The 14219-nt window shown below is 39.9% G+C and overlaps 1 protein-coding gene and 1 long non-coding RNA gene across 2 annotated transcripts; both read right to left on the reverse strand.

The window, feature by feature from the left end:
- Nucleotides 1-4586: 4586 nt before the first annotated feature.
- Nucleotides 4587-5912, reverse strand: LOC131221387 (probable dolichyl-diphosphooligosaccharide--protein glycosyltransferase subunit 3B). Its single transcript, XM_058216651.1, has one exon. It carries the CDS (start codon nt 5821-5823, stop codon nt 4798-4800), a length of 1026 nt encoding a protein of 341 aa, XP_058072634.1. The 5' UTR covers nt 5824-5912; the 3' UTR covers nt 4587-4797.
- A 6620-nt stretch (nt 5913-12532) lies between these two features.
- On the reverse strand, nt 12533-13948 carry LOC131220520 (uncharacterized). The gene is made up of 2 exons (XR_009158653.1): nt 13884-13948; nt 12533-12935 (listed from the first exon to the last, which is right to left on the reverse strand). It is a non-coding gene; the product is annotated as an uncharacterized LOC131220520 (long non-coding RNA).
- Nucleotides 13949-14219: the final 271 nt, after the last annotated feature.

The raw sequence follows: 14219 nt of genomic DNA on the forward strand, positions 1-14219 counted from the left end.
ACAATGGGTATTAAACACTCATTGTTGAAATAATCAGTGGGGCAATAATGGGCCCACAAGTTCTCCATTAGGCTACTATTTTTGTGTTTTTAGTTCATCCTAATGGGAATGACCTTATGATCAGTTTGGATGAGATATAAACAGCACGGTGGACCCCGGGAAGGTTTCAACGGTAGGCATTTCCCTCCTAACCATTTCCTACCGTGTAGCCCACTTGAGTTTTGCATATGCCTCATTTTTGGGCCCACCCTATAACATTAGCTTGCAAAACGAATGGAAGGGGCGGATTTCTCAAAAACATCACGGTAGGCCCCACCAGTGTTTCAAATAGTGCCCGTAGCGTAGCATAGCATACGCTACGTAGCATAGCGTGGTCGTAGCGTCCCAAATATCGTAAATCCCCCATAGCGTAAGCTACAGGGGTTGTAGCGTACGCTACAGCTACGTAGCACATAGCGTCCATAACATAAGCTACAATGTATTTTTTTACTATTTTAGTTTTTTATTATTTTTTCACGTTTTCTTTGTTTCTAATGTTGAGGAATGTGACATTTGTATTATACTTGATACTTTTAACCTATGGGATTTTTATTTCTTTTCATAATTATGACTTGTGGTCTCAATTAGACATTATTAATTAAAGTGGTTTGCTTAGAAAGTTGTTGATGTGATAATTATTTGAATTGGCTTATATATGTGTATTGGCTTTTGATAAATAATAACTAATAACTTTTTTAAACATACTTATAATTGATAAAAATGAATCATCGTTTAGGCATTTTTATAATTTTTCCGTTTTTCCACTATTTATTATATTTGTCCTATTTTTAAATTAAAAAATAGAAGTATCATGTAGCTTACGCTACACACTATAGAGGGCTGAGCGCTACGCACACGCTACCGCTATTGAAAACACTAAGCCCCACCTACCTCACAGGGTCGCAACATGCGCTAGGTTAGTGGGATTAAGTGAAGTGTGGTCAATTTTGTCATTACAAAAATATGAAGGTCAAACCATATACGAGACTAGCAACAGGCGATTGCTTCACTAAAAATGAAAAGGGGACATAGTTCTATGAAAATAGTTTAAATTTAGGCAGTTTTCGATCAATAGCCTAAAAGGCAAGCACCTATATCAAAAGGCATCTTCTTCTTTTTTTCCTTACTAGTTTGACAAGCATGAGATGATTGATCTTGCAATGGGTGCTGTAAATTTTACTTTACATGGTCAAATAAACACAACAGGCCTAATGTTCCTAGATTTGTTGAATGGGAGGAATTCCACATGTTGGCCACTGATGGTTTGCCTTATGTGGTTTTCAATCATTGTCCTATTATTGAGTCTCAAGAGGAAGATGGGGATATCCTCCATTTTGTTTTGAACGTATGTGGCTTGAGGAAGATGATTTCAATACCAAGATCAAGGAGTGGTGGAGATCATTATTTGACACAGGTTGGAACGAGCACAAACTAATGGTGAAACTAAAACTATGTGGATCAAGCTATCAAAACGGGACCATTAGGGAGGGGCAAGAAGCCACGGTCAAGATTTAGATACGATTTAGGCGATCGATAAAAAGGAGGATAGGATCACTTATTAAAGTGAACATTTTACCAAAACGAATCAAACTTTATTTTTTTTAAAATAAAAATTAAAAATTAAAAAGGTGAAAGAAGAGGAGATGGTCGGTGTGGCTAAAATAAGGGGACAAAAACACAATATTTTTCCATGTAGAAAGAAGGAAGGAAGCCAACGGGAAAGGATGACAACAACGTGTATGTCCCATAGCTTCCAGGTTCCCAACCAAAGGGGAGTTCCTCGGGTTCCATATAAAAAGCCAATGTGTTCTTTCACCAGTTTAGAAAAAGAATGACGAAAGGCAAATAGGACATCGCACTATCCCTGAGTGTTTTTGGAACATCAACGAGATTTTAAAATTCGATTGGAGGCACAAAACCTTCTTTTTTCCGTTGTAAATGCTGGGCAAACATGTTATCATATCCAAATTCTGAAGGTGGATGGAGCAAAATTTGAAGGGAATGTTGAAATATGTTATTTGATAGTAAAATTTTACTTGGATCTTCTCCTAATCTTGACCATCTTGATTTTGACCAGGTGTCTAAGGAAGATGCGACTTCATTGGAAACAACTATATGGGAGGACTATGTGATGCAACTCCAAGGCCAATGGATCCCTAATTGCTTTGTTTTGAATCCTTTGGGAAGAAGTGAAAGGGGATTTAATGGCTTTCATCAATGAATATTACAAAAGCGGGCATTTCTCAAAGGACATTGAAGCATCCTTATCACATCAAATCTTAACAAAGTGGGGTTGAGAGTTAGAAGGACTTAGGCCCATAAGATTGATTGGGGGCCATTGCCAAATATTAGAAAAGATCTTGGCTTCAAGGCTTTGCAAGGCGTGGGAGGTTATGATATCCAAATACCAAGAGCATACATCCTTGGAAGCCAAATTTTGGATGGTGCTCTAGCTACTCATGAATACATCAACTCAAGGCATAGTCAAGGTCGTTTGGGCATGATATACTGCTTGGTCTAGAGAACGCATGTGATCATGTTGACCCATAAAAGACCATATCATTTGGATGTCGGGAAAAACGAAGTCGTGACTCTTGATCATTTGAGGAACGAACAAATGATTGTCCCTAATGTATGTATAGTGTGCCTCCAAAATGCAAAATCAGTGTATCATTTATTTATTCATTGCAGTTTTGCCCATGAAGTATGGTGGAATTTTTCGATCTCTTTCAAATCTACTAGATGATGCCTCATTTGATTGCAGTCTACTTTCACAGCTAGGCATGAAAACTATGGCATTCAAAAGGACAAACATTTTGGAGACATTCCCTTCTTGTAGGCGAGTGGCCAAAATGGGCCGAACACAATAATAGATACTTCCACAGTTTATAAAGTCAGCCAGCAGCAATGCTCACGAGAGATAGAAGGAATGTGATCACTTGGGTGAAGTCCACGAAACTAACAACTATATTAGGTAACCTGGCACCTTTTTAGTCTATTTAAACCAACTACAGCACCGTGCAATCTCTCAGCCTTTTTTTAATTTTAGGAACTTCATGCCTGGTTTTAATGCATTTTGTTACCTTCTCACACATGCACACAGGTGCATGCATGCATGAGCGCGCGCATTACTAAGATCTTTTTGCTTCTTTGTGATCTCTCAATAGATTAAACAGATGTTGTTGACAAAATACAACCGGAGAATCGCATGAAGGGTAATTCCCTTGCTACATTGGAATGCATCCTTGGCATTGCATGAAGAACTAGCACATGTCTAGATGTTTATAAACAGGATTTGGTCACATCCATCTTTGACAATACTGTCGCCACAACTCCTAATACTAAATTATCAGCATACAGCAACCTACACTTCCATAATAGTTTATTGGGTCCGATATTTCAAAAAACAGTCTACCACCACCATTGTTGTCATGTGCGACTGCATATCCATATGCAGATCGCATATGCGATGTATGTGATTGCATACAGCATATGCGATCGCATATTGGCCAACGGTTGGCACATTATTTTTTATTTTTTATTTTTTTGTAAAAAAAAGAAACTTTTTGTCTATAAGAAGGCTTCCAAAACTCCACCATTTGCAATATTCTCACTACAAAACTCTTTTATTCTATTCCTCTCTTACATTTCTTAACTCTCTCTCTCTCTCTCTCTCTCTCTCTCTCTCTCTCTCTCTCTCTCTCTCTCTCTCTCTCTCTCTCTCTCTCTCTCTCATATTTCCTACTTCCAAGTGGTCTCTCTCTCTCTCTCCCCCCTACATTCTCCCTCTCTTGGAAGTTGAAAGATAAAGATTCAAGCACTTGTTATTTAATTCATTGTTTAATTGATTTTATTTCTCTCAAATATATTTTAAATATGTAAAATTAGTTATTTATTAACTTAGAAAAGTTACGCTTAATTTTCTTCTTTTTTTTACAATTTTTTTGAATTTTTTTCATATTTTTTTATTTTTAAAAAATTTTCAAAAAAAAATTAAAATAAAAAATATGCGGTCACATATGCGATTGATCACATATGCGATTCGACAACATCGACCATCACTAGTCCTAACTGTAGCTGATCTTGAAATAATGTCCATCACCCAATCCATCACATTTTCAGTTGCTCCGTGCTAAACGGAAACCCAATTGAAACCGAAGGTACCGAGTAACTAATTTTGAATGCTGAGATGACAAACATCTGCTTTTATAACCATCAAACAGAAGCACAATTAAACACTCGACATTCCATCAAATTCAAAGCCTCCCATGAAAATCTAACAGAAGCACAATTAAACACTCAACAACCCTTCAAATTCAAAGCCTCCCCTAAAAATCTAACAAACAATTTGATAGAAACTATCAGTCTCAACCAGATCCAAAAATAAATAAATAAATAAATAAATAAAAACAGACCCATTAATCACATTTTCTTTTTTTGGAGAAGTGACCCATTAATCACATTTGATTTTAAAAAAATAATAATAATAATAAAAGAAGAAGAAGAAGCATATAAGATCTAATTCTCTACCACGACACAAAACGCAATGCGAAAAAAAAAAATCATTAATCAAAGCAAGTTTTCTAACATCTATTCAAGATTTAGAACATCCCAACTAAGACTATCATCAAAACATAATAATCAGAAGGTCGAGATCATTCCATCCAACAAAATTCATAACAAAGCTACTGAATCCGCTTCGACCCAGAAAATCCTTACCCGAGAATTTCAAGATATGCATCCAAATGCAGCCTACTGTCATTTCCAGCTGGATGGCCAGAACCCATGGATCCCATAACCTGTCTTCCAATTATCCAAATACACCACCTTCTTCACTGCCCAGAACGAAACCAAGATTGCCACAAACATGAATGCCCGCTGGACAGTCCCATTCTGGACCCGCACCAGGAAGTGCGTCACAAACCCCAACAACAACCCCACCACCGTATACAAGAACCCAACCGCAAATCCCTCTGCTCCAAGCTGCATCCCCGACCCCTGATAGAAGAAAATTATTTTCGACGGATCATTCCGGTCCGTCATAAATAGGGGCATCTTCCGGATTATGTTATGCATTGCCCCTGAGACGCTGAAGAAGTAGATGAAGATGGCGAATGCCAGCCAAACTTTCGAATCGTGGAGAAGGGTTTCCCCGGCAATCACCTTCTTGATCATGAACGGAATCGAAATTACAAAAAGGGCGGCTAGGAAGAGTAGCTGATTCCTGGACACGATCGGCGGGCGCTCGATGGAGCCCACGGAGAGCTTGGTCTTGGCCTCGACGAACTCGGCCATTGACTCGGCGAGGCGGGCGAAATCGGACTGGTCCATGGCGACAGATTCCTTGAGGTTTTTGACGTTGGGCCCAACGAGGCGGATGTGGGGGAGGGAGTTGACTCCGAAGAGGGAGAAGGAGGACTGAGACTCCTTGAACTCGATGTCGCAGAAGAAGAGCTTGGATTGGGATGGACGGTCGCGATTGTGGGAGATGAAGGAAGAGGCGACGAGGCCGAACTCGGAGCGGAGGGATTGAAGGTGGAGATCTGGGTTGGAGTGGAGGTGGGCCGCATCGAAGAAGATGAGGATGGAGTATGATCGAGGGGTGGAGGTTGAGGTGAGGAATCGAGACAGAGAGTAGTCGTCGAGGTGGATGACGCCGGTCTTGGAGCTGGTCTGGAGGGAGAGTAATTCAGCCACTCGATCGGAATCGATGGTCGAATCGGTGGCGGAGGTGTGGAGGATGAAGAGGAAGAGGAGGAGGAGGGATTGGATGGGGATTTTCATTTTTGGTTTGGGTATTTTGGTCTTTTTGGGGTTATTTTGGGGGAGTTTTGATGGACCAGAGATCTAGTGCCTGCACTTTTTGGTGGAGGAGGAGGAGAAGGAGAGGCGACTTGCGTGGAACGACTCTTACACAGTCCGAGTTACACAAAACTCTGTGGGGCCCACAGAGATGAACGTGTGACATACGCTCCGCCCATCAGTTTCGCCAGATCATTGGGAGCGGATTAAGGTGCGACCTAGGATCGACCCAGATGGGCAGGACCCCTGACTGCAGGCCCACTGTAATGTATGTGACTACATCTACGCCATCCATCTGTCCTGAAAGCTCGTTTTAAGCATGATCCAAAAAATTAAGCAGAACTAAATCTCAGGTTGACCATAATACAGAAAACAGTGGAAATCTGCCATTAAAAACTTCTCGTGAGCCACAAAAGTTTTGGATCCGGCTACAAAAGTTTTGGATCAAGCAGATATTTGTGGTGTTTTCATCCGAATCTCTCTGACATTATCAACAGGTTGGACGGAAAATAAACATGCCCGTGGCCCAATGAAGTTTTTAATGGTTTGGATTCAATCACTATTATTTTCTGTGGTGGTATGGTCCACAAAAGATTTGGATTTGCTTCATTTTTTTAAACCATACCTAAAATGAGCCTTTAAAACTGTTGGACGGTGTGGATTTAAGGCGCATACATAACTGTAAGCTCCACAGCCAGGATCCCTCCCACCTCGGTGGATATAGGTCTCACCTAATCCGCTCCCAACTAAGAGACGTACAAATCTCAAGTGGACTACACCACAAGAGACAGTGGATTGAACGGCCACCATTGAAAGCTCACTGTTTCCGTCCCCACGATACCGTAAAGATAGGCTATACAGAAAATTAAGCTGATCCGCTTGCTAGGTGGGCCAGTCATGTATGTTGAGTCACGCCGTCAGATTCATACAGTTGGGCCCACATGATGAGCGTGATTTTGTGCCAGATGATCTTAGTGGCGGTGATTACCACTTTGATAGTACTGATGTCCTACAGAAGTGGCCTGCAGGAAACGGGCGCCGCTTCACTGGATCCCGTTTCCACCGAGGTGGGTGGTTCCCTGATTGTGGGGCCCACCTTGATCTATATACATTCCATCCACACTGTCCATCGGTTTTCATAGATCATTTTAAGACATATCTCCAAGAATGAAGCAGAATCAAATTTTCAGTTGACCACACCACATGAAATAGTGATGATTGAATGTCCACTAATAAAAACTTCTTAATGTCCGCCGTAATATTTATTTACCATCTAACCTGTTAATAAGGCACAAAGTCGAGGAAGGTATCACACAAATATTATCTTGATTTAAAAAATTTGTGGCCCACAACAAATTTTTAATGGTCAATTATTATTGTTTCCTATGGTGTGGTCTATCTAAGATCTGAATCTTTTTCTTTTTTTTTTTGGATCATGCGCTAAAATAAAGCTTTCAAGATAGATGAATAGCCTAGATATAATGCACATATATCAAGGTGGGCTCTACAACAGGGATCCACCCATCTCGGTGGATCAGGATCCGCTGAAGCCGCACACACAAGATAGTGGCTGTCACTGGACTTTCCGGGCATAGATCCGGTACTAACCCACCAGGACCTAACTAGTCACAAGTGATCACGTTTGGTGATTGTAGACACCCTACCCCAGCTCAATAAGATGATTGAATTTAAACTAATGGATTGTCAAACAAAATTCTAATTTAAACCTTAACCCTAGAAGCCTCAATCTAGATATATTCTTAAACCCTAATATTCTAAAACCTTAAAGCATTGAGACAACTAGATGAGTTGATTTGCTGAGTCAACTTATTCAGCTTATCTAGTCCAAGCAACCCAGTCAACTTACTTAGTTAAGCCCAAAATCACTGCAACAGAGCTTCAAAATGAGTGAGGAAGGTGGCCTGTCAAAAGAGAAGTTCCAAGTGTACGAATCATAGACCGTAGCTTAGGTCTAAGGGTGCACACTCTGTATCCAAACTGTGGGGCGTGATAGTCATTGTCCCACTGTTTTCTATGGTGGGGTCTACTTGAGTTTTGAATTTGTCTCATTCCTTGGCTCACACCCTAAAATGATCTCTCCAAATGGAGGGATGGTGTGGATACAACACACATCATGGTGGGGCCCACATAACTTGTTAACATCACTTTTTTTGTGAAACTTACTACTCAACCTGTCAGTAGCTAATTGGCACCCCTGTCGCAAGCCTTGTGGGGCCACCATGATATAAGTGTTTCATCACATCTATCCATCCATTTTGAAAGATTATTTTAGGACGTTAGGGTAAAAACCAAGCAAATTGAAGGCTCTAGTGGACCACACCACATGAAGCAGTGGTGACAATAAACCCCACCATTGAAACTTTCCAAGGGTCCATTGTGATGTGTAATCGTTATCTGTATTTGCCTTCCAACCTATTCATCAGGTCACATAGACTAGACTAAGTGAAAACATGAATATCAGATTACAAAACTTTTGTGACCCCAAGACGTTCGCATTCAACCCCACTGTTTTTATTGGTGTGGTCCACTAGATCATTTAATCTGTATCAATTTTGGGATCATCACCTTAAATGATTTTTCAATCAATGGATTGAGAGCACAAGGGCCCCGTGGAGCCCTTACAGAACTTCCGTCTCTAGCGGAAGCGGATTGGCTGGTGTGACACACACCACCAACCTAACTGGTGTGTTGACGTCACCAAGTTTGTAGGTCCCACCATTAGGTATGTGTTATATACAAATCGTCCGTCCATTTGGCGACCTCATTGTAAGGCTTGAGCCAAAAAATAAGACAGGTCCAAAGATCAAGTGGACCACACTGCAAAAGGTAACAAAGATTTTAATGTTTACCATTTAAAACCTTTTGGGCATCACAGAAGTTTTGGATCAATATGATATTTGTTTTTGCTTTTCATCCAAGTGTGACCTTGTGAATGATTGTACAGGAAATAAACGTTATGGGCTCTACGAATGTTTTAACGATAAGAATCATTCTCCCCACTGTTATTTGTGATGTGGTCTAGTTGAGCTTTGGATATGACTCATTTTAAGATCATGCTCTAAAATAATCTCTTCAAATGAATGAACAGTGTGGACCGTGGATATAATAAATACATCATTGTGGGGCCATATAACTTTGATCTCCTATGAACCGTTCGTACAGCTAGGAGCTCAAAGAGCATCATTGCTTGTCTTTGCACGACACGTGGACACACCAGCCAGTTCGGTGGTGTATCGTACACCGGCCAATTTGCTTCCGTCTCTAGCTAGGTCCTGGTGGGGGGAGTACCCAATCCGTGCGCGGGACTTTTGAATTGGCTCGGCATGAATGAGATGGGAAGGAGGCACATTAGGTCATGGAAGAAGGGTCAATGCGAGAGATAACGACAGATCTGGGCCATTCATCAAGTGAGAAGTGTTGATGCTGTGATCTGAACATCCTCCTTATACCGCTACAGACTTGCAAAAGGAAACACCAGTGGAGACTCCGACTATAACAAGGGACCCTCCGATGCCAAAGTTAGGACAGGTAAACTAGGTCTAGTAGAGCGTAAGGTATCTAGTGTGTATTTTGTGCATATCTTTCATCGTAGAGAATGCTCCTATTTATAACATTTTCGTCATAGAGACATATGTCAATGTCTTTGTAATGTAGTTGCGTGTAGCGGAAGAGATCCTTTTCCGAAAAGGCTCATGATTGTCCTCCGGGATCCTTGGCAAAGACTTCAAATAATTTTCTTCCGATAATATCTCCAAGTGGTTGGGGTCCGAGGAGATCAAGGTAGATGGTTGAGGCCAACTTACAGGTCGGCTAGGTTGAGATCTTGCAAGCCAAGCTGAACTGTCAATTGTGGGTTGGGCCCTTCTTCAAGGTAGGTTGGGTTGATACTCCTAGTCTTCCACGGTCACAACAGTGGAACACCAGCCCGAGCCAAGGACAACGCTTGTGGTAGATGCCTGGACCATTCGTAGAGGTCGTGCTCGACAGTTGTGAACCAGTCGGGTCCAAGCAACTTTCCTTTAAATGCTATGTTCTCTCTCATTCATCAACTTGGTCAGTCTATTTTTATCTATAATAAGAAGCATGTGGGCGTGTATGGGGCCAGAAAAGTCAACCTCGTGGGTGCCTTTGTGGGAAAACTGGACCGTTAGAAACGATGATAATCTCTCCACGCTCGACTCACAGTTTTGACACACTAAACAAGTCGGCCCGCGTGATGTTTGGGTCACCGCATGCTTATAATGATTTTACTTGATGAATGGTGGGATAATCATACGTGTGAAATGTTGGAATGTGTGCTTCTTCTTTCTCTCACTCAAGCAAGTTCGTATTTGTATCCCCGTCTTTAACATCAAGACCAAAGATCATGCACACGTGCAAATGCTGCAGATGCATGAGATCTTGACCAGAAAAATTTTAAATCTGTATTCTTTTGTAGATTTCAACCTGTTATAATGATATAATGGTCCATTCCTTGGTAATAATGTTATCTATGCTTGTGTGATGATTTTATCAACCTAATAGGATTTCATTGATAGTAAACTAACCTAAAATTCATTCAAGTTATAATATTTTTCCGCGAGGCCTTAAAACTTTAAGATAAGTTACTCATGCCTTAAGTAACTTATATTTGTCTATGCTCACTAAGTTTAAGTGATAGAGTACATTTTAAATAAAAAAGTTACTGATAATTGATCTTAAACCAAACTTATCTCAAATAAGTTATTTTCTTTTTAACACGCACCTGTGCACTCGTCGTAGTGGGTTTTCACTGCCTGTGGGTACTCAAACCCCAGACCTCGTGTTGAAACTCCTGGGAGTCTACGACTCTCAAGGCAAGGATAAGGACCCAAATAAGTTACTTATCTACTGCTATAAGTAGAAAAAGTAACTTATTTTATGGTATCCAAATGGGCCCTAAACTTCCCTAAGAAGTGGACTGATCTGCATTTACAGTTGCATTTCTAGCCATTCTTTCTTTGTATTTGTCAATGTTGAAGTTGATGATTTTTTTTTTCCTCTTTTGAAGTACTAGGGGTCTTCATCAGGAATATCCCTTGTCGCCTTTTTTCTTCACCCATGCTACTGAAAATTTTCTTCCTCCATGACCAAATGTTGGGAGAGTGGTTTGATTAGATTTTCTTTTTTCAAGGATTGTGTCTCTATCACTCATCTTCTCTTTGTTGATGATCTCATGGTTTTCATTGATCGGTGCTAACCCCCATTCCGTAATGAACCTTAAGTGCTTATTCTTTGAGTTTAGCAAATACTTAGGCCTGGAGATTGATTTTGAGAGGAAAAAAAAAAAAACTGACATTATCTTCTCGGATTCCTGCCTATGCAAAGATGCCATAATGGTCATCTTTTCCGTTAAAGAAGTGAGGCTCCCAATCAAGTATTTGGGACTTCTTTTGTTTTCAACGTGCCTCCATCTTATGGACTAAATCAACTAATAAATTCAACAAAAGATTTGGTGGTTGGAAAGCTGGCTTGCTATCTTTCCATATATATAGACTTGAGTTGATGAGATCTACACTCCAGCCTTCATATTTTCGAGTCCAATGTTATCCTTCTCCCAAAGCATTGTTTCTCCATTCTGAAAAATTGCACTAAGACCTTCCCTTATAATAACTCTAAACTTCATTCTATCAACTGAGATCAGATTTGCAAGCCTAAAAATGAGGGGGGCTTATGCATTTTTCCTTTGGAGATCACTGCTAGTGCCTGCTCAAGCAATTCTGAAAAATCTTAAATGAATACCAAACACTTTGGGGGTTCATGAGAAATACATTAGAGGTAACTCTATTAGGACCCTAAAATAATCTGATTTGAAAATTTTATTCATTCTCCTTCCAGTGGGAGTGGACCTTTTTTTGAAGGTTATCATTCTATTTCCAAGTTCTCAATCAAAAGAGTTGGGATCGGGCTGATGAGATTAACTGTTTAAATTAATAAATCATCAGTCCACATGTTGAACATTCCACACATCAACAAAAACCATTAAAAAAAATAAAAAAAATAAAAAATAAAAAATAAAAAAAATCCATATGCACGCATACAGGCACAGTATACTAGCTGCTTGTGTATGTAAATGCAAGTGTAGGCCACAATGTATATGGCCACAACCATGAAAATAGATAGATTAGACAATTATAGCTTCCAATATTGAAAGCTGAGGTTAGAGTATCCTTTACCCAGAGAGAGGCCAATGGAGTTGCAGATAGGCTTGCGAAGTGGGGAAGCCTTTCTCAAACAAAGCAGATTTTTGTTGATCCTGTGAACTTGCTGCACATTATCCAGGGGACTCTGTTCCTTGACAAAGTGGGGCCAGGGAATATTCGGGTGAGCTAAGCTGCCCCGGCTTCTGTGTTAGATAGCTACGGGATACGATAGGTAGGCCCAGCCTTTTTATGGTAGGCTGGACCCCAAAAAATAAAAAATAAAAAATTCCAATATTGGACATTTGTTTGTCTAATTTAGACCACCTATTCTTTTTCCTTTACCATTCCTTTTGATTTCCACAGTTTGACACCTAGGATCATTCAGTTGGTATGATTTTCAAGTTGTCACTGACTTATAATGGACCTTATTTATCTGGATGGTTTCAATTGAGAAACATAAATGCGTGGCTACACGTATACACATGCATGGATTTTAATACCCTGTAAGCGTATGGAATGAATTGTTTCAAATTGTGCTTTCACATAATCGTACATATGCATGGATGTGAATAGCGGCCAAAAGCATATTAAATGAATCCCTTCAAACTGTATGTTTACTGATGCAACACTTCATCCTGTCTAATAATGTAAAAAACAGGTATAAGAGCGCAAGGAAATTCATAATGGAGTGAGAATTTGCCTGATGTTCGTCCCTACCTAGAAAACAATGACAGCATAAGGCACTGTTTTGATGTACTTCGATTTGGGTGTACTGAATATTCCGTGCAAAGGTAGGCATCCATGTCTTTGCTGTGTTTAGTGCACCAAGGCCAAGTTAGCTTCAGCCCTTGTTTGTTGGTGAGGTAAGGAACAGCACCTGCCTGTTCTCATTCCAATTTAGGATAGATTTGGCTGCACAAATGGATTCAATTGCAAGCATTCAATTTAGTCAAGAGGAAACTACAATGATTAATGATGTTTCCTGGTGAGAGTAATAAAGACATAGCAATCAAATTGTTGCAAGTTTCTTTCATAAGTTATGTACCTGATCCTCAATAGTAGCAAGGAAACTACATTTTGATTTTTTCTTTTTCTTTTTTTTAATTTTTAATTTTCACTTTAATAAACTAAGAACTGCATTTCGATCAGACCAGAATCCTCTACAGCACCTGCCGTATAGAGGGGATACAAGACCTGATCTATGGCGGTAGTGTATGTGACATCCGCTCTATCGATCAAGTTGTCCTTCCCTGTTAGGCTCCAGTAAAAAATCAGCCTGATCCACAACTCAGGTGGGCCACACCCCAGGGAATAATGGTAAGGGGACATCAACCATAGGTTAGTGTGTATGGCCTACCATAAATGTGTTTATTCCAACCAATTCACCTTTTCATTAGATGTGTCTCAACAAGATGAAGGGAAACTCCACAAACCATCCTGTCCACTGAAGCTCAGACTGGCTGCACCTCGTGAGCTTTAGAGGTTTTAGGCATAATTTACATTGTTCCCCACGATGTGACCCACTTGAATTTTGGACCTGGTTGATTTTTGAACTGTACATTGAACATGAGAGGTGCTCTTGATGGACAGTGGAATTTAGACAGAAAACACAGTAAGCTACGAAGAACTCAGCTATCATACTGTATGTGATGCATACAACAAGTGTTGTGGGGGATTCTGGTCCTCTTCAATAAGATAACGCATCCAAACTCACACACAGATAGGGCTGGAAATCAAGCATACTCATCAAGTAACAGGGGTATAACCAAAGGTAAGTAGATAGAATGAAAGGTCATCTTAAATGAAAGAATGATTTAAAAAGAAACAAGGGAGAAGCAGATGATAAGAAAGTGAAATTACATTGTAATAAGTTCTGCCATCTGGAGAGCCTACATAATTCTGCAATTATGCCTGTTTTTTTATTTTTTATTTTATTTTTATTTTTTATTTTTTATATTTTTAAATAGTTATATGAATTTTGTTAAATGGTAAAGAATGATAATTAGAAAACAAAACTAAATTGATGAGGAATTTGTTCACTCCCCAAGTATTGGGTTGTGATGTAGTAATAAACTCGGTAAGACCGAGGTCGAATCCACAGGGACTGATACCTGTACGTTATCTAAAACCAAGTAGAACTAGAACTAGACTAAGATGTGATCTAACCAAATAGAATTTTAAAGAATAATTGTGGAA

The sequence above is a fragment of the Magnolia sinica genome, chromosome 12, assembly GCF_029962835.1.
Source record: "Magnolia sinica isolate HGM2019 chromosome 12, MsV1, whole genome shotgun sequence".
NCBI lineage: Eukaryota > Viridiplantae > Streptophyta > Magnoliopsida > Magnoliales > Magnoliaceae > Magnolia > Magnolia sinica.